At 47.3% G+C, this 19629-nt stretch overlaps 1 protein-coding gene across 11 annotated transcripts in view; it reads right to left on the minus strand.

The window, feature by feature from the left end:
* Positions 1-19629, minus strand: part of MCF2L (MCF.2 cell line derived transforming sequence like) — a 337829-nt gene that overhangs the window by 9177 nt on the left and 309023 nt on the right. For 10 of the 11 annotated variants that reach the window (XR_010319082.1, XM_064275212.1, XM_023553210.2 and 7 more), the window contains 11 exons: positions 19283-19398; positions 17223-17292; positions 14209-14301; positions 14021-14113; positions 12348-12473; positions 11601-11822; positions 11225-11317; positions 9734-9812; positions 9487-9553; positions 8308-8426; positions 2450-2571 (listed from right to left, as the gene is read on the minus strand). Coding sequence is in view for 10 of the 11 variants with exons in the window: in XM_064275212.1 (XP_064131282.1) it covers positions 2450-2571; positions 8308-8426; positions 9487-9553; positions 9734-9812; positions 11225-11317; positions 11601-11822; positions 12348-12473; positions 14021-14113; positions 14209-14301; positions 17223-17292; positions 19283-19398 (1200 nt within the window). In the remaining variant the exon portion in view is untranslated. Of the gene's footprint in view, positions 1-2449; positions 2572-6590; positions 6666-7785; positions 7879-8307; positions 8427-9486; positions 9554-9733; positions 9813-11224; positions 11318-11600; positions 11823-12347; positions 12474-14020; positions 14114-14208; positions 14302-17222; positions 17293-19282; positions 19399-19629 lie in introns of all 11 variants that reach the window. The other variant, XM_023553214.2, reaches the window with a different exon arrangement.

The following is a 19629-nucleotide window of genomic DNA, read 5'->3' on the forward strand; positions in this document are numbered from 1 at the left end:
CTGTTATGGATTGAACTGTGTTCTTCCAAAATATGTGTGGTAAATCTTAACCCCTATACCTGGGGTTACAGTCCCATTTGAAAATGGATTTTTTGTTATGTTAATGAAGTACTATTAAAAAAAAACCCTATACCTGGGGTTACAGTCCCATTTGAAAATGGATTTTTTGTTATGTTAATGAAGTACTATTAGTGTAGTCTTAATCTCTTTTGAGATATAGAAGAGCAGATTAAACAATAAAACACTAATGGAGAGGAAGACATAAACCACATGAGTGTCAAGGAACCCAGAAACAGAAGCTGAGAAGAGACAAGGACCTTCCTCCAGAGCGGACAAACAGGCTTCCCCTGGAGCTGGTGTCCTGAATTTGGACTTCTAGCCTCCTACACTATGAGAAAATAAATTTCTGCTCAGTAAAGCCACCACTTGTGGTATTTCTGTTGTAGCAGCATTAGATGACTAAGACAGGCTCTAACTCCAAAATGCACGTAGAATCCAAAACTGCTGCTACCTGATTCAAGCCACCATTATCGCTTGCCTGGGCTCCTGACATCTACAAATCTAACACACTTTGCTGCAACTATGAAAACAGTCTAAGGGAGACAGGGCTCAAAAGCACTGGCTACCGTCTGCCCAACCCCGTGCGGGGAGATGAATTCCCAGCCCCGCCTCGATGGTGTGCTGTTTTCACGGCTCCTATGTGGGCGCCAAGTGAGACCCTGTCTCTTCCCACAAACAGGAAAGCAACACCCATTCAATCACCTTCATGGTGGTATCTGAGGAAACATGGAAAAACCCTCTCAGTGACAAATGGGAAGGTCTACCGGCTTCTCTCTTTGAGCCCTACAGCAGACACCCATACAAAGAGAAGGAGTATTCAGTGACTGCTGTAAACAACGAGCAGGCCTGGGTCAGGAAAAATGGTTTCTAATATCTGTCTCCCTGTCTTTGCCCCTACAATCTGTTTTCCACACAGCAGTCAGAGTGGTCTTTTCTGATGTCTGCCAGAGCATGTTAAAAACTGCTCAAAACCTTCCAGACAGGTCCTCAAACCAAGTCCCCGGTCCTGCCCTCGGCCCTCGTGTCCCACACGATCTGGCCTCTGCTTCTTGTGACCTTATCTGCACCCTGCTCCCCCCAGTCTGCTCTGTCTACACCTTCTGCTTTTTGTCCAGACGAGCCCCTCGCTCTGAGCCTTTGCAGCTGCTGTTCTCTGCCTGGAGCGGCATTCCCCTAGCCGTCTGTACGAGGAACGCCAACGCTCAGTCCATCCAGGTATCTGCTCAAATGTCATCAGACCAAAGAGGAAGTTTCCACAAAACACGACCCCTTCTATGACTGTCGCTTACACTGCTTTTCTTCACGACGTTCATCACGAGCCGCCCCGCTGGGGGTGTCTATAGGTTTTAAAAAACAATAGGTTTACCTGTGTCTTATTCGACCCTCCCTCCAGAATCCTGAGACTTTTTCTGTTTGCTGCTTCAGCTGTGGTGATAGCATGGGAACAAACATGGGGTGTGCCGTAAGTATTTGCCTGTATAATCCTGAGTCTAATGAATTAACGTGGAAATAGCTCTTTCTGACTGTTAACATTAAAAATATAAAATTGTTTAGAATGCAAATCCATACATAAGACAATTCAACTTCCTTAAAAATGAGACAGAGGTATAGATACATAGCTTTAAAAAAGCGCAGTAAGAATACTCTATTTACCAAAAGAGTAAATAAAGGGTGGATTGTCCCTTTACAAAAGGAGAGGGCCCATTTGTGTATTGGTGTAAAGATGGCTAACTGGTAGAACAGCCGCCGTCTGTCAGTCCGTCTGTCAGTCTGTCGTACTGTGGATGCTGGTATGTTGCTGTGCTGAGAGCTGTGCCACTCGTGTTTCAAACACCAGCAGGGTCACACATGAGGGACAGGCTAGCAGAGCTTCCAGACTAAGACTAGGAAGAAAAGCCTGGTGACGTACTTCTCAAAATTAGCCACTGAAAACCCTACGGAGCACAAGAGAATACTGTCCGATACAGTGCGGGAGATGAGCCCCCTCGGGTGGAAGGCACTCAGATACACAGTGGCCGCAACAATGGACTTGAACATGCCAACAATCCTGACGATGGCACAGGACCGGCCAACGTCTTGTTCTGTTGTACACAGGGTCGCCGTGACTCAGAGCCAACTTGCTGGCAACTAACAACAGCAGCAGCTAACAGGCAGACTGGGGATGGGGCACACACAGAGCCATGGGGCTAGCAGCTCTGGGCAACAGTAAGTTAACCAAACTGAGCATAAAACACCTCTAAAACCTCTGCAATGGAAAAAATGGAGGCGCTATGAAACCCTGTGCTTCAAGTCACAGTATTCAGATTGAGGCAGGTTTTCCGGAGGTCTTACTCCCAGGGAACTGCAACACCCCCGCCGTGAGCTAGCAGGGAGGGAAGGCCAGAGTTACCAGCTTCCTGGGCCCTGCTCCGCCTTCTTCCTCTGCGTCAGATGAATTAATCAGCTCCTCCGCACTTGACCAGCCATCGTTGTCTTCAGAGGCCTCCAACGAATGGGACGTTTTGCTCCAACCTAAGAGAGTAAGAGGCCCAGCGATGAGGCTCTAAAGAGCGGCAATACCTGCTGCATCTGGGGCCTGTGCCAGGAATGGCCTATGAAGTCCCCACGAATCCCTAAACGTGTGACCGCAGGGCCCAAGGAGAGCCTGCCGGGACACTGCTTTAAGGTTCCAAAACACTCAACACATTCTGCTTCGACTGCGAAAACAATCTCAGGGTGACAGGGCTTCGAGCATTTACAAGCACCGGCTGAAGCAACCAGTGGAAGGTAGTGAATTCCCGGGCCCTCCGGAGAGCTGTGCTTTTATCATGGCTCCTGCAGGGCTCAAGGAGGCCCTGTCTCTTCCCACAAACAGGAAAGCCATGCCCATTTGATCATCTTCAGCCAGTTTCTCAGTAAATATGGAAGCCCTTGGGGTGACAGTTACCTGAAGACACCTACCGTCCTACCTATGTTTGAGCCCTGCAGTAAAGATCCACCCAAAGAGAAGGCATTTTCAATGAGTGCTTGTAATTTTAACACTAATCAGAACTGGGTCAGGAAACATCGTTTCTAATAAAAATAATCCATGTTTACTGGCAGCACACCGTGAGCCAGCAGTGTTCTAGGCATTCAACGTGGAGTAACTCATTTAGATTTCAGCACCTATAACGTAGGTAGGGCCGTGATGCTCACCTTACAGGTGAGCTAACTGAGGCACACAGACGTTAGGTAACGTGTCTCAGGTTACATGGGCAGGACTCAAACCCAGGCAGTCTGGCTCCAACAGCAGCCCTCACAGGCATGTACTACACCTCCACTAGGCTAGCAGAGAGGATAAACAAGCTTTCTTTTAGACTTAAAAAAAAAAAAACAAAAACTTTCCATCATTAGCATTGTTACTGCCATGTACCGCCAGCAGTAGCGACTGTATTACCCATTGTTGGGGGGATTTCAAGTGAGTTGTGGGGAGACAGGTGATGATGACTTCATGACACTGAACGAGCACAATAAATGGCAGTAATAAAGCAAGAAGCTTCAGTTATACTCCCACGGTGTAAGCCACAGTCGTCCTGGTGGTACTAAGTGAGGCTTTCATCAAGAAACAAGCACCTCAGGGCATAAGCACGTTACTGCTAATCAGAGCTGAGCGTTGGCACATCCAATTCCAAATTACATCCAGAGCAGCTGGTAGCACGCTCTTCCCTGAGGAAAAGAGGGTGCTAGGTATGTGAAGGAATGAGACAAATGCGTAAACGCCACCTTCTGTTAAGTCAGGGAGCCTGACAAGAGGCGGGCTGTCCAGGCATGCCAGTCCCAGCTGTCTGTCCTTTGAAGGCTGGCAATGGAAAGCATGCTTTAGGGAGGGGTTAGAAAGCCAGCTTTTGTCTTAAACAGATGGACAAGGGAGCTGGGAGCAATGAGTTCCCCATCAGCCAGCAGAGCGATGAGACCCAGCAGAGGAAGCAGTTTAGAGGTAGACTCGGTGCCCAGAGGGCCTACAGCCGCTAGCACCCCCTGCTCAGCAGGCTCGGGCTTCTCTGCACACAGCAGACCGAGAGAGTCCAGCTTTACCTTTCTGGGGCAGGGCTGCCGGGGACAGGTGAGAGGTGCTGAGCCACCTGGCCCTGCTCAGTGCCACTACCAGGCTTGTATCTGTGCAAGAATTTGGGAATGTCAGTTTTTTAGCTACTGATCACCCCGATGTTGCCTGCTTTGAACATCTGAAGTTAACTCTGGGCAGCTAAGTGCCAGCACTGGGGTTGGGGAGGTGGGGGGTCACGTTGGGGCTTCCCAGCCTGAGCCTCTGTGGTCAGCAAGGTACTACAGGCTGGGGTACACTGTCTAGAAGACCCTTCTCCCCACTCCAGCCCACTCCCTGGGTTGTCATGAAGTATTTATAGGGGGCTTCTGGGCAAAACTGAACCAAAAATCTGTTTGAGGACAATGTGGTAAGTTTCTGTGGCTAGAGAAATCTTTCTATGAAAACCTTCACTTTCAGGAACAGTGTGTTAGAGAAAACCTACAGCAACTTGCCCTCCGGCACCTCCAGAGAAAGGATGTTTTCTAGCACAATGTCTGGCCTGTGCTTGGGGCCGCTGGTAAACTTTCAACAGCCCAAGTGGTATCACTGTATTGCAGAGTGCAAAAAGAAAGCAATCAGACCAATACTGAAATCCAGCGGCCCCCAGGGTAATAACCACGGAGACAGACAACACTATATGGAAGCTGGACCACCACACGCGAGCACTGCGTTACTCTTTACCTGTCTATGATGCTAAGGGATGCTTAACAAGAAGACATTAGGCCAAGGTGACTTGTGAACACAGTCATTTCTATTTTCTGTAGTATTTCTTGACTCTGTCAATGGAGTAAAGCAACTGACTGAGAAAGTTTTTCAGGAGGTAAACGCTTAAGCGACTGCAACAGCACCAGCCACGAGGCCCTGGGGTTTGCCACCACCTGCTACAGACTGAAAAGAATAATGACGGTGATGAAGGTGATTAACAGCTCAATTCCAGGCACTGTGCTAAGGGCTTTAAACACATCATCTCATTTCATCTTCATTATGACCCTGCAAGCTTGTATGATTATCTTCATCTTACAGATGAGGAAACGGAAGCTTGGAGGTGAAATCACTTGGCTAAAAAGTGGTAGAACCAGTATTTGACCACAGTTACCTGGCTCCAAGCCCACATGCTCTACATGACACCAGCTTCCTGCATAAAGGAGAAGGCAGCAAGGAAAATGCTCTGGGTGTCTCCAGGCCAGAAGTAGAAGGTGTTTAATGAACAAAAATATACCTTCCTAGGAGACAATACAGGACGGAATGATTTTCCCCCCCAAGCACCTGGGCGTCAGTAGCAGTGAGCCAGGTGCCTTACCCATTTTTAGGGGGTGGGAGAACTGCTGGCGAGTTCTGGCCTCTGCACTCGTGCTGGGTAGCGGGAAGAGGTCTGTTCATCTGGATTCCTGGGCTTGGAGTGTTGTTTGAGTCAAGAATGGGCCAGGAGTGGCCTCTGATAGTGTAGGTGGTCTCGGGGCAAGGTTAGGTGGGGATACTGGTTCAGTGGGTTGCCTATATCTCTTTGCGTCCCTTTTTAGTTGTTTGGAAAACTCAGGAAGACTCAAAAAGTGAAATTCTCTTGTGAACTTGAGATGTTCAACCTAGCCCAGCGAAGCCTTTGGGTTTCCCAGGGAAGGTTTTCCCCTTTGAACACGAGGTAGACAAGAAATAAGGCCCAGGTTCCAGGATCAAGCCTGACTCTATCTAGCCGTATAAGTTAGGTTGTCTTCTCTATGTAATGAGGTGGCTTCTTAAAACCAAACAACAGTTTAGCTTAACTAATAAAGAACATCTGACTTAAGCACTGTGCTCTTTTATGACCTATCTATATGGGATTAAATTGACAACAAAAATTCAAAAGATTAGACAGAAAACTTAGGGGGCAGTGAATTTATGTTAATGGGGGAAGAACAACTCCAAAAAGGAGGGTGAGAATGGTTGCACAGCTCCAAGGATGTAACCACTGTCACTGAATGTTACATGCAGAAACTGTTGTATTGCTGTATGCTCTGCTCTGTACATTCTCAACAACAGCAACTAAAAATAAATTATTAAAAAAACGAGGAATTGGATTTGAGTGTGGTCTATGTCTCCAAAATGGTGAAGCAGGAGACGAGGGGCTGCTCCAGGGCCCTGTGAACAAGGTGTTCCGCAGCCTGAAACAGTCACCGAGCAGTAAACCCTAACCAAACAACTGCTGACCAGGTGCCAACAGCAACAAGGTGTTACCTGTGGCCATAATTAGTGGCCAATGGGTAGTTCAGTGGGAGCTGGGAGGGTCTGGCTTGAGGAGTTACACTGAGAAACATGGAGACCACCATAGTATCTGTAGCCAGAGTCTCATGCTTTAGAATAAAACAAGAAATTGGTTTGTGGCTGGTAAAGTTTTACATTTTAGAGAACAGGTAGTGGCAAAACAGCAAGAGTTTCTAACTGGATGGGTGATGGATTGTCAGTCCATGTTCAGAAGGTTGAATCACTCTACCTCTTAAACCAAAAGGAGTTGGGTCGCTCTTTACTTCGTGCCGCTTAGCTTTTTTGTCAGGACTGGTAGGAGAAGCTGCAGAGGGAGGAAGAGGCAAAGATATAACAGAAGAGAGACAGAGTGAGGAAACGCGTGAGAGACGAGGTGCCCCACGTGAAACGCCTCTGAGATCATGCGGAATGACACACGAACATCTAATGGGTTTATTTCCACTGATTCAAACAGTAGCGTTAATAAACAAAACTAAACTGGCCAAGGGATCTCAGGTGAAGAGAGAGGCCCAGGGTGATTAAGAGGGGATGAGACTGATTGATTCATGAGGTGACTTTGGCAGCCAGTGTTGTCATTTATGGGGCCGTATCTAGAAACATTTTCTTAGCTTTGTACTGGCTAAGTAGGTAGTACCAGAATTGGTAGTTTCGTTCCGTTTCTTTCCTTCCTCTCTCCCTCCTTTCTTTCTTCCTCCCTCTCTTCCAATTTCCTTCTTTATTCCCATCCTTTTTCTCTGTTTTTCTTTCTTCTTAGTGAGAGGCTAAGTTAACAGTATTTTATAAACTGGAGAAAAAAAATGAATTCTCTGGACCAGTGTGTGGACCAACTGGAAGAACCATGGACAACGCTGGCTTTTGGCATCAGGAGAACAGGTTCTACACAGACATGCTGGAAACTTCAGGGTTCGCTTCGTAGCTATTTCAGTGGACTTTACTCACATATGTCTCACTGCCAACACACACCCAAAGGTAAAGGAGCTTTACAGAGACCTCACCCTAAAGGGGTCCGTTACTCTGTTATGCTAGCAAGCACGCCCACAAACATATCTGAAGCCAGACTTCAGTATCGTGGCAGGAAAGAGTGATCACGGCTAGAAGGTTACGGCACTGCAGGGAGCAGGGAAAGGCAAGGGGGCAGGGTGGGAGCGACTGGACCAAAAAAAGCAAACGGCAACTCCAGTTTCTGAGCAAGCTTCATTTGAAAAGCTCAACTTCACTTTTCCAGAGAAGAGGGACTTCTCCAAAGGGTCACTTTGGCTATGTCAATGATTCAGTGGAAAAAATGCACTTAAATGGGCTCCGCATAGGTGAGGAAGGAGGCACTGAAACCCTCAGGACCGTCCCCACGAATGGTCACCACACAAATGTACAGCAGACACAGGACCACACCGGTGGACACTCCAGAAGGAGCGGGTGGCTTTTACCTTTCTGACCTTTGAGGCTAGCAAAGCCCTGCAGGGTAAAGCGCTTTCTGGAAAGCGCGGAACTTTCTGATGTAGAGCTAGTGACTGTGTCATCTACAAAGGAAGAGAGAGAGACAAAAAAATCGTAGGGCACTGACAATCCCCGCCAAGGCAGGGCCTGAGTCAGGTCTGCAAGGTGGAAGAGGGCCCGGCAGGCACGCTCTGGGGAAGTCGGAATTCAGGTCCCGGCTGGCATGCAGACTTTTGGACTCAAACAGCATTTCTGGGGCTGGGCTTGCCGGACAGGGAGCCTACACCGACTGACCAGCCGTAAGATGGCTTCTTCTGTAAGACTCAAACGTTTCATTTAAGGCGGGTCGGGAAAAGAAGAAACTTCTAAACGCTTTACAAATGCTATTTTGTGTTAACAGAAGCTGTGTATTTCTAACGGGGGGCTGTCCCCAACACACTTGTCCCTAGTTAACAAACATATAGTAACGACCCTCAAGGTACACGGAAGGTTCAGTTACAACAGACACCCACCTTTGCCCTTCTCTGGGGGCTTTGGCAACGATGCTGAGCTTCCATACCCTTCCAGGCTTAGAGGGTCAGTTTTTCTTTCTTCCAACTTTCTGACAGCTTTTGTGTTCCCTCTGGAGGGGCTAGGGACATGAGACACACCAAAAAAAAAGAAAGTGTATTGCCAGGTTAGTTCTTCAAAACTCTCCCTGATTCCTTTTTGGTCTTTAAAACAGCATTCCTCTCTCTCTCTCTCTGTGGTTAAAATACGTAGCCAAAACATTTTCTATTTTAACCATCTTTAAGTGTAGAGTCAGGGATGTTAGTTACTGTCACCATGCCAGGCAAACAGCACCACCATCTATTTCCAGATGTTTCCATCCCCCCAGACAGGCACTCAGTGCCCCGTGGTGAAAACATCCGTTTCTCCTCCCCTCACCCCTAGTAACCATGAATAATCTTTTGTTTTATGCCTTTGCCTGTCTCGATGTTTCGTGTAAGTAGGACCATAGGATATTGGTCGTTTTTTGTCTGACTTATTCACTCAGCACGTCTTCAAGGTTCATCCAGTGTGGTGGCGTGAATGGGAACTTCATTTCGCTTTATCTAAATATGTTTTTAAGTCAGTTTTTCCCCCTAAATTTTATTTATTTCATTGTTGTTGAGAATGTACACAGCAAAACATACACCAATTCAACAAGTTCCTACACATCCAACTTACTGACGTTGATGACATTGCTCAGTTTGTGCAGCCATTCTCACCCTCCTTTTCTGAGTTGTTCCTCCCTCGTTCACATGGACTCACTGACCTCAAGGTTCCTGCCTAATCTTTCGAGTTGCTGTTGTCAATTTGATCCCATATAGAGAGATCTTAAAAGAACACAATGGTCAAGGCAGACGTATTTTACTAGTTAAGCTGATCTATTGTTTGGTTTTAAGAAGACTTCAGGGACTATTTTTGGTTTAAGGTTTAAAGATTTTCTCAGTTTCAGGGGTTAGAACTTCATTTTTCTTTACAGCGGAATAATATCCCATTGTATAGGTATGCCACATTTGTTTATCCATTCCTCTGCTGACGGGCCCTTGGGTTATTTCCACCTTGTGGCTGTTGTGGAGAGCGCTGCGGTGAACACTGGTGTGCCCAGAAAGCTACTTTTTAATCTTGCCGATAGGCTGACCCTGAAGCTGTAGGTTTACCCTCACCTTGTGTGAGACGATACAGGCAGAGGCAAACTCTGGGACTGCTCCAACGCTCTGTGCTGACTGGCTTCTGCAAGGAGGGGAAATAAACAGACCGTCTGTCCACCACGGAAGAATTCGCATTTAACGTCTCACTTTTAAACGCTAAGATGTCTTTACACAGTTAAAATATTTGTAGTTGCTTTTGACAGAATTGGAAGTGCACCAGGAGCAAAAGCTAAGAGAAAAGAATTGCCAAAGACATGCTTACCTCTAAAGGCCTGCAGCTGGCTGGTCAGCACTTTTCGGATTTCATTGACCCACGCCGCTTTAATCTCAGGAGTTGGTGCCTATTCCCCAAAAAGAAATGCCAGTAGGTAAAAACAGAAATTCCTTTAAGAAACGAGCCTTGGTATTTCACTCTGTCACTTCGAGGACAATCTTTAGGCATTTAATAATCGGTCACGGAATGTAAGAAACGAGATGCAAAAATGGGTGCATACATCCTCTTGCTCATCGCTATGAGCTGGAATCGACTTGACAGCACTGGGTTTGGTTCCCCGCCCCAACATCCTCTGGCCTTGTGGGCTTTTGGGGCAAGACTGGAAAGAGGCCAGTGCAGGGTCCAGTTCCTGGCACCAGGGGGCGCTCAAGAGCCAGTTAATGAACTGAGTGATTGGACCAACACCCGTGTAACAGCTAAACCATGTCAGTGTCTAAAACTGCACGGGTATAAACTAAACCTTGAGAGTAAGCACTTTTCTTTGGGAAGCTGTGTGGACATTATTTTTAGGTGACAAGGAAATCTTATCAGTGACTCTAAGCTGCCAGGCAGAAGGCACTTGGACCAGGAACCACGAGGTTCTCAATATCATGTGTGAGCCTGGACACAGGACCCCTGGGCTCAGGCCTGAGCGTCCACTGTCAGGTAGGCAGTTGGGCTCTGAAGACACTGAGCCTGCGGAAGCCAGAGAGCCCCTGACTAGGTTCCTGGCAGCTCCCCTGGGTCACTTATGTAGGTGCTTTTGGCCGGGGGTAGAAGGCAGTGCTAGAGCCAGGGCCATGTCCTCCTTGTAACTCTGTGGGCACTTCAGCCTGGGGCCGTGCTGTCTTGGGGGGCAAGACTGCAGAGTGTGCAGGGGCCTGGGCCCTGCCAAGCCCTCCACATCCTGGCGGGGTTGGCAATCAGTCCTGAGGCCAAACCATTCAGTAACTCAGAGGCAACTAGAAGAGACACATCTATCCATCCAGCCCAATCATGGGTGGAGCACTTGGGTTTTGCCATAGAGTCCCCTAAAGGTCACTGTTCTGAATACACGTTTAACTCCACCCACTTCCCACTCTCATCAACCAAGAAAGCACACAGGTAGGGTCCAGGAATACCCTTTCCTACTAGAAGAATCTGGATCTACGCATGTGTAATGTGGTCCAGGGCTAGCTAGTCCTCTCCTGTGCTTGAGGTACACACTGCCCTGGGAGGCCGCATAGGCTGGAGCCCATCTTCCTTTTAGTATACGTAAAGCACTCCTACATTGCATGTTCCTCTGTATTTTGTCCTGGGTACAGCTGTACAACTCAGGTTAAAGATGGCCCAGGCGAGTGCCCATACATGGACCGTGGTTGATCCTGACCTATGGACGTCGAAACCTCATGCAAGACTCTAAACACCAATTCTCATTAGATGCTTCTCATCAGTAATCCTTAAGAGGTTCAATTCACACCTTAACACCTTGGCTGAGAAACAAAAACAAGCTGCCCCGACCTGTATGATGTAAACTTCTTCTCTTGCGTTATACCAGATTTCAAATTTCTTATTGTCTCCTTTCACATTCTCCGTTATGCCAACAGCGGCCATCTGGGAAAGACGAAATCAGGGAAGAGACGTAATGAGCATGACAAGAGCACCCATTTTGGCTTTAAAAGATGTCAACACACAAATTAAATGACAGACATATTTTTGGAGTGGGGGCTAAGAATGCCAAAAACCCCTGGACTTCTAGATCCAAATGTCAGAATTTTAAGAGTTCAAGATCAAGGTGTTAACTATAACCTAAAAATGTGTCAGAGTGGCACATTTCTCCTCTTTTAGGTTGGTAGACAAATGTTCAGTTGTTGTTGAAGACAGGCCCTTGACTCACACTTAAGGACTGCTTGTAGCTGTAGGAAGGGGCTTTCTCATACCCCTCCCCGTTCTCTTCCCTCTTCTTGCAGAAGAGCACAGCCTTCTCGTGCAGGAACAGGTGCCGCTGCATTGGCTTAAACCTGGCGAGGTCCTTCACCTTGGAGTGGCCCTTCTTGTGATCAGTCCAGACACTGAAGGAGCCCTGCATCAGCAGCTTCCCCAGGTCACTAAGATTTCCCTGGAACACAGACACATGTCACAGCTACATCTGACACCGAGAATGAGTGCTGAGTGGACTTACAGAGAGGCAGATAGTAGTAACAATGGAGAAGGAGGAGGGGGAGGGAAAGGGGGGGTCAACATCAAGAGGTTGCCTTTGGGCCAAAGGGTGAACATTTTCCAATGTTCTCTGCACATTAGCCATTCCCAGCGTGGTCTGCAGGCTCCAGCAACAGCTTTATCTGTTAATCTCGGGCCACACCCCAGACCTACTGAATCAGAATCTGCATCTTAGTCACAGGCCAGGTGATGTGTATGCATGTTCAAGCTTAAGAAGCACAGCTCTACACACAGTTCAGTGGTCCTCGACCTGGCTGCTCTTTGGAGGGCCCCATCCAGCAATGTTCCTTAGCATCTTTTGTGGTACTGAGACCTCTGGAGGAAGTCAGTACTCCTGTTCCTGAATGCCATGGGGATTGTCCTCGGCTCCCCCAGTCCGCTGTCCACTGGCCCCCACTGGGCTCTCACTGGCGGGGTCACTTACATCATAGCCAGTAATGGCAATCAGATGCATGGAGTCATTGACGGCCTTGAGGATCCCCAGGATGGAGCTCAGTGCCTCCTGCAGGTCCTCAGCCCCTTCACAGTTCTTGCTGTATTTCAACATTTCCTGAGGGGGGGTGTTGAGAATGAGGACACGCTTCCACACCCATGACCAAAAACATTCCAGCTCATCTGGACACTCACCCCACAACTCGTCATATAGCTGTTTGAATTCTTATGCTCTGATACCAACAGTCTCCTGAGAAATGCAGACCTTGGGTAGGTTCCAAAGATGGGTCCTTACCATATTTAGTGTGGCTTCCTGGGTAATCTATCACCTGAGAGGAACAGAACTGGCACCCTGGTACAACACGCACACACCCACTCACCCCTCTCTCACATGGCAGACTCTTGCCTGGGGGGCCTGGCTGGCCTTTGGAGAGCTCAGGAAGCTACGCTGCCCGCCTTCTTCTTAGCCCCCTCCTCCATACCAAGAGCTTGCATGCTGCAAATCAGGAACTTGGCCAAACGAGTCAAACACACAGAAGTGCCTGGCAAGTGTACAGCTCAGCGTGCTCACTCTCCCGAGGGTGGACCTCCACATGCAATTCTGACCCTGGCCAAATGGGCAAAGCTGCAAGCTGTTTTCTGCCATGAAACGGCTTAAGAGGGCCTCAGTAAATTACAGACTAATCTCTCCCAGTGCTCATCATTTCCCCACTTTTAAACCAATTGCTTTTACCTTTCAATTCTGACACCCTGGAAAAAAATCTTACTGTTAAATATTTCTATCTGCACATCCATTCATTCACTGAGTCAGGGTTTACTGAGTTGCCTTTGCTAGTGCCAACAAAGATATAGAGGGCACAGCCCCTGCCCTGGAGTGACTCACTGCAGGGGAAAGGCTGAAGTACAAGCACAGGATCACAGTACAGATGGCTGGAAATTCACTGGAACATGTACTCTGGGAGGATGGGGGTTTCTGTCTGTTTTAGCTGACCTCTGTATCCCTGATGCCTTTACAATGGCTAGCCCACAATAGGGTTCACTGGTGGTTCAGTGGTAGAATTCTTGCCTTCCACGTGGGAGACTTAGGTTCGATTCCTGGCCAATGCACCTCAAGTGCAGCCACCACCCATCTGTCAGTGGAGGCTTGCATGTTGCTATGATGCTGAACAGTTTCAGTGGGGCTTCCACACTAAGACAGACTAGGAAGAAAGGTCTGGCAAATCTACTTCTGAAAATCAGCCAAAGAAAACATAGATCACACTGGTCCACTCTGCAACCCATCATGGGGACGGCACAGGGTCAGGCAGCATTTTGTTCCATTGCACATGAAGTTGCTGTGAGCAGAGGGCCAACTCCGTGGCAGCTAACAACAGCAGCCCATAGGGGCTGTAACAGACACTGGAAGAAAGTGGCTCAGAGAAGGTGGTACTCAAAGCAGGGAAGTAGAGGTTCAGAGGGAAGAAGCCTGTTCCCAGGACCCAAGGAGCAGCACTGGAGGTCTTGAGGGCAGGTGGCAGATACAGCAGTGTGAGTGTTGCAGAGTGCCGGGGAAAGGGTCAGACAGCAGTTAAGCTGGACGTGACAGGGTGGGGCCGGGCTGCGAAGAGCCTTGTCCTTTTGGTTTAGATTTTGACCAACATGTGACTGCCCTGTGGGGATGCTCACCTTGAGCAATAACTGATACTTGGTTATTCTTTGAACAGGCTTCAGCAAGTAAGAATCCAAGCTCAGCTTGTGGTCCAATTTCTTCTGGCATTCCTGTAACCAATAAAACAATCTGTGGTTTAGACCATTTTCATTATTCTTTATTTACTCTAAGGAAACATACCTGAAACATGTCTTCAGAAACATACCTGAAAAAAGGGACAGTCAGAGCACTGTCTCCAGAGGCTCTCTGACCGGGGTTTGTTTTGACAATACTTCTCATAAACCTGAAACTCCTCCATCTGTGCCAGAAAGGACAAATACCCACGTGTTACAAAACGTCTTAGCAGGTAAAGCATCTCATGTTATACAATTATCAGAAACTACTTTTACAGCAGACTAGCGAACTGTGATGCCCACTGTATGAGCTGAAAACTCCTTTGTTAAATGGTCTTGTTGGTTTCCAGATAAAGAAATTCCCTGACCCCTGACCATGCAATGGACTTTACAGTGAATGGTTGTATAGTGGGGATAGGTTCTGCCACGTAAGATTATCTCAAAGACGCGTACATTAAGGCAGATTGCTCAGCTACCGCTTTTTAATTATTTAGGGGGAGGGAAGAAGGCACAAGTAGGTGGTGCTCAGGACGTTTTTAGGAAATGAAACAGTTCTGTGTGATACTGTAACATTGGACACATGGCACTGTGCATCTGCCAGAACCCATGAGGGTTGGACAACACAAAGAAGGAACCCTCGTGTGAACTATGGCCTTTAAGAGACCCTGGGTCGTCCAGACAGTAATGCACTTGGCTGTTAACCAAAAGGTTGGAGGGTTGAGTTCACCTCTGCAGAGGCACCTTGGAAGAGAGGCCTGGTGATTTTTTTTTTTTTTTTTTGAAAAACCAGCCACTGAAAACCCTATGGAGCACAGTTCTACTCTGACACACGTGGGGTGGCCGCAAGCTGCAACTGACCCAAAGGCAACTGGTTTTGTATTAAGTTAATAATAATGTATCAATATTGGCTCATCAGTTGTAAAAAAATAGACCACACAAATGCAAGATGTTGATAACAGGAGAATAGGTGCAGGGAGAGTGGTATGCGGGAACTGTCTGTACTTTCTGCATAATTTTTCTGTAAATCTAAAACTGTCCTAAAAGATGAAATCAGTTGAAAAAAAAATTAAACTTCCAGTGTCTTCTCTGGCAGTTTTCTAAATTACATGGGTTATTTTGCCGAAACAGACCTATGCCTTCCATGTGAAATGCAGTTGCCCCCGTGCGTTTCTGGGGCACGTGTGGTTCTGAGGGCAGGGTTTGTGCTGGAGCTCCAGTGTGTGACTTTCATCACGTTTCATTTTCAGCCTGAACAACCAGACTCAGCCTCCATCAGCAATGCCCACTGTGTCAGTCTCCTCCCCTCACATCAGAGCCACTCCTGGCCTGGACTTTCACTTTCTAAAGTGGTTCTGAGCAATAAGCCTTTATCATCATTCACTACCGAAAGCTCCAGGGCAGCTGGAACACACCTACTGGCTGAAAAGTGGGCATGAAAATAGAACACTGGGGCTTGGACAGCCTCTGGCTGGCTGGCTGCCCCACAGTCTTGCTGATGACAAGCTACGGTCAATATCAGCAAACTGCACAAACCCCAGGGTAAACGTGGAGTGACGTGGAATATACGCAAGGAGGTGAACAAGAACTCGCTCTTTCCTTCACCTCAGTGCCCTGTTTTGGGCTCTGCCTTGAATTGGATGCACCCTCTCTATCTCAGACGCCAGCCACATCACTCACTCTCTGGGCAGCTAGGCTCATTTCTTAGGTCTGCTTTCATCCCATTATCTCTCTTATTATAAAAAATCAGCTCAAGATAGCTGGCTTTTTGCCATAAGAACAGTAGGCTGTTTAAAAATATATGCAGGCCCGACGACAGACTTGCTGTTTTTTAAGAAAAGAATTTCCAGAGGTCAGGCTGCAGCAGAGGTTCTCAAACATGAAGGTGCATCAGAATTCCCGGGCAGGCTTGTTACAGCTCAGACCTGTCCCCATCTCCCACCACAGGCTCTGATCAGCAGGTCTGGGGTGGGGCCTGAGAATTTACTTTTCTAACGTATTTCCAGGAGACGTGGACGTTGCTGGTCTGGGGCCCTACTTTGAGAACCACAGACCTACAGATGGTTCTCCCCGCTTTAATTCTCAAATTGCATCAAGAAACGCACCAACAGGTAGACTCAATCGAAACATAACCTAGTGGCCCCTTCCTTTTTTCATCTTTGAAATAGTAGCATCCCGCCTTCTTCACGGGGCTGTTGGAAAGGTCAGATAAAACGAGAGGTTTGTGAAAACACTTTGGAAGCCATTACTGTTGCTGGGTGCTGTTGAGTTGATTCCAGCTCATAGCAGCCCCGTGTGACACAGCAGAAATTGTCCCATAGGGTTTTCTAGGCTGTAATCTTTACAGAAGACTGCCAGGTCTTTCTCCTGTGGAGCCACTGGCCGGGTTAGAACTGCCAGCCTTTTGGTTAGTAGCTGAGCACTTAAACACTGTGCCACCAGGAATTTTTTTTATCACCTGCACACGGTTCTATGTTATCCCATTATGCTGACTGTCATAAACTGCTGGTCTAAAAATACAGAAAATATAGCTATTAACAGCAGTGAACTGAAGTAATTTTCATGAAATGAAGAAGCAAGAGGCGGGGACTCTTTATAATGAACTGGTACTGAGAGGCAGAAGGGAAGGGGGCACCAGGCTATGTTTTGATTGAACCCAGCCATTGGTACGTTTCTTGATGCGATTTGAGAATTAAAGGGGGGAGAACCATCTGTAAGTCTGTAGTTCTCAAAGGAGGGGCCCCAGACCAGCAGAGAGGTCAAGGGACTCAATGAATGATGGAAGTCTTAACTAGTGGAAGGAAAAACATACGCAAAAAGTTCAGCTTTATCTAAAGCTTGCAGTCCAAACTTAACATACTATATAACATGAAATCTTTGTGTTTTATACTTTTTCTTTTTCGAATTAATTATTGGGCTTAAAAAACAAATAAAGTGTGATCTTTGGCCCTACCAAAAAGTATTATGTCATCCCAGCCAAATTCAAAACATTCCAACCTTGTAATATCAGCTGGTTGGAATGGGAACTATAACAGAATTTAAAGTAAATATTACTTAATAATTTCAGGAAGTAAGGCATGAGAATATACACATTAAAAAACATACATACCCTTCCTAGGAAACACCTTCCAACCAGTTCTGGGCAGTCTATATAATTTTCCAGTTCTCTCAGGAATATTCTAGACAAAGAAAGCTTTTATTGGTCATAGGAAAACCAACTGAATAAAATGGCATCTATAATAACAAATTAATAAACATATTCTGGGAGACTTCTATTTTTTACTCTGGACAAGTCAAGAAACGTGCAGTCCGTATCTGTCACTCTCAGTAACCCTGATTCCAGTAAAACTCTCAGGTAAACAAACCCAAAAGCCAGTCTGGATTTCCCTCTATGTTTCTGGCATGTGGAATTCACACCAAAGTTGAAGAGAGCTCTTTTTATATCAGCACAAACATACAGGATAAGGAAGTATGTAAAGAAGTCATAAACACATACACACACCCACCCACCCACCCCAGAAACAAAAGAAGTCATGGGCACAGACCATCAGAGACAGAAGCGTCCAGAGGTTCTGGAAGTCCAGTCCCCTCGTCCTATCACAGAGGTTAAGCAACTGGCTGTGGTGGGTTTTCTCCAGTCACAGCCCGGAAGTTGTGCTCTGACCCAGGAGATATCCACTGCATAGAATTTGCTTCTGAGCTCAAGTGCTGAATTTGCACCCCTAAATTTCTGACCTGCATCCATTCATCCAGGGGTAAACTCCCACTGCAAGAAAGCTCCCCAAGGATAAATTCACAGACATTAGTACTACGTTTTAAGGAGCCCTGGGTGACATACTGGTTAAGTGTTTGGTTGCTAACTAAAAGGTTGGTTGTTCTAACCCACCACTGGCTCCATGGGGGAAAGACCTGGTAATCTGCTCCCATAAAGATTACAGCCTAGAAAACCCTTTGGGGAAGCTCTTCTCTGTTGCATCAGGTCGCCATGAGTCGGAATTGATTCAACTGCACCCAGAACAGTATGACGTCTTCAAACCACTAGGGGGACTTAGTCAAGACACCAGTGCCAGGAGCCAAGAGGACAGAAGCAGGCTACCTGCTGATTTTAATTCCCAAGGTTTTCCACAACATGTGTGGGAAGAGAAGGGTTCCTGGGGTTGGGTTCAGCTGATGACGCACTACTTTCTCCATAAATGGGTGGGGTGAGAGATGCGAATGAAACAGAAGTCCCAAGTGCCCTTGAAGTTTTCTTCAAGTCCAGAGGAGGGTGGGGAGCCCCGATTCTCACGATCTGGTAGGCTCCTTGGTCCCAAGGCGGGGTACACCATGTCCCAGGACAGCAGGGCTGGTGTGTGGCGTGGGTTCACTCACAGTTGGCTTTCTTTTTAGGAGACAAGTAATCTGCAGTATACGTATCTGTTTCCCCTTGCTCTCGGTATTCCTAACCATTTGTCTCCTTCATAAGCTCCCATAAATTGTATTAAAGAAGACAATACAATTGCTGGGAAGAGCAAAGGATAAGCAACTCAAGAAGGGTCATTGATAGTTTTCCAAAAGCCATGATGAGGCCAAAAATTGCTATCAGAGGACAAATACTGCCCCCCCGCCCCGGCCCGCTCTCAGGAGGGGAGCATGGGAAGAAAGGAGCTTCTCATGTCGCCATCTTTTACAAGCCCAGGCTTGGGAAGAAAAGGGGTTTTGCTAAGTGTCTGGCATTCAGTGCCTCCCCAAAGTGCCAAATGCATGCGTTTCCAGGCAGTCCTGATTTCTGCTTACCCCGCAGGACAGGAGCAAGACATGAGTGGAGCAGGGCTGGTTCTACCTTGCTGCACCGACAAGGGAGACATGCACTTAAGAGACGGCCCAGCGCCAGCTCCTCCATGGTGAGGAGACAGGCCGGCGGAGGCTCATTTATAATTCAGCCAGCCCCCGCACATGAGTCAGCAAGGCAGCGGTGCCACTCAGGCACTCAGGAAAGGCACTCTGGCATGTCACACCTCGACTCCATTACTTGTGTCTATAGCTTTTCCTTTAGTCTACCACCCTTTAAGGGAGGAAGACAAGACAGATTCATCAGCAAAACATAACTCATTTTAGTTTCAGCTCCTTGAAGGATGCTTTTAAGGCAAGTAAGAGCAAGTGTGTGTGAAAAGAGGCAGGGCCTCTAACCTGTTATGAAAGTGATAGATTTCTTCCATATTTCCAAATAAGACATCTTTCTTATTTTGAAGGCTTGTTGAAATGAGATGCATCATTAAGGGGTTATCCATCTCAGCAGCGTAACCCTGTGAAAGCAGAAAAGAGGCCAGTGAGGAAATTCTGAACTGCAGCTGACAAGCAGAGACATGGGTCGTTTTAAAAGCAGCCTGACTCAGCCCTGCAACGTGAAATCCCACCAGGAATTTCGGCTTGATTGGCTAGCAGGGCTGGAGTCCCCGCGTGGTGCAAATAGTTAAGGTGTTTGGCTGTTACCTGAAAGACTGGAGGTTTGAGTCCACCCAGGGGCTTCTCGGGAG

Source organism: Loxodonta africana, chromosome 23 (assembly GCF_030014295.1).
Source record: "Loxodonta africana isolate mLoxAfr1 chromosome 23, mLoxAfr1.hap2, whole genome shotgun sequence".
Lineage (NCBI taxonomy): Eukaryota > Metazoa > Chordata > Mammalia > Proboscidea > Elephantidae > Loxodonta > Loxodonta africana.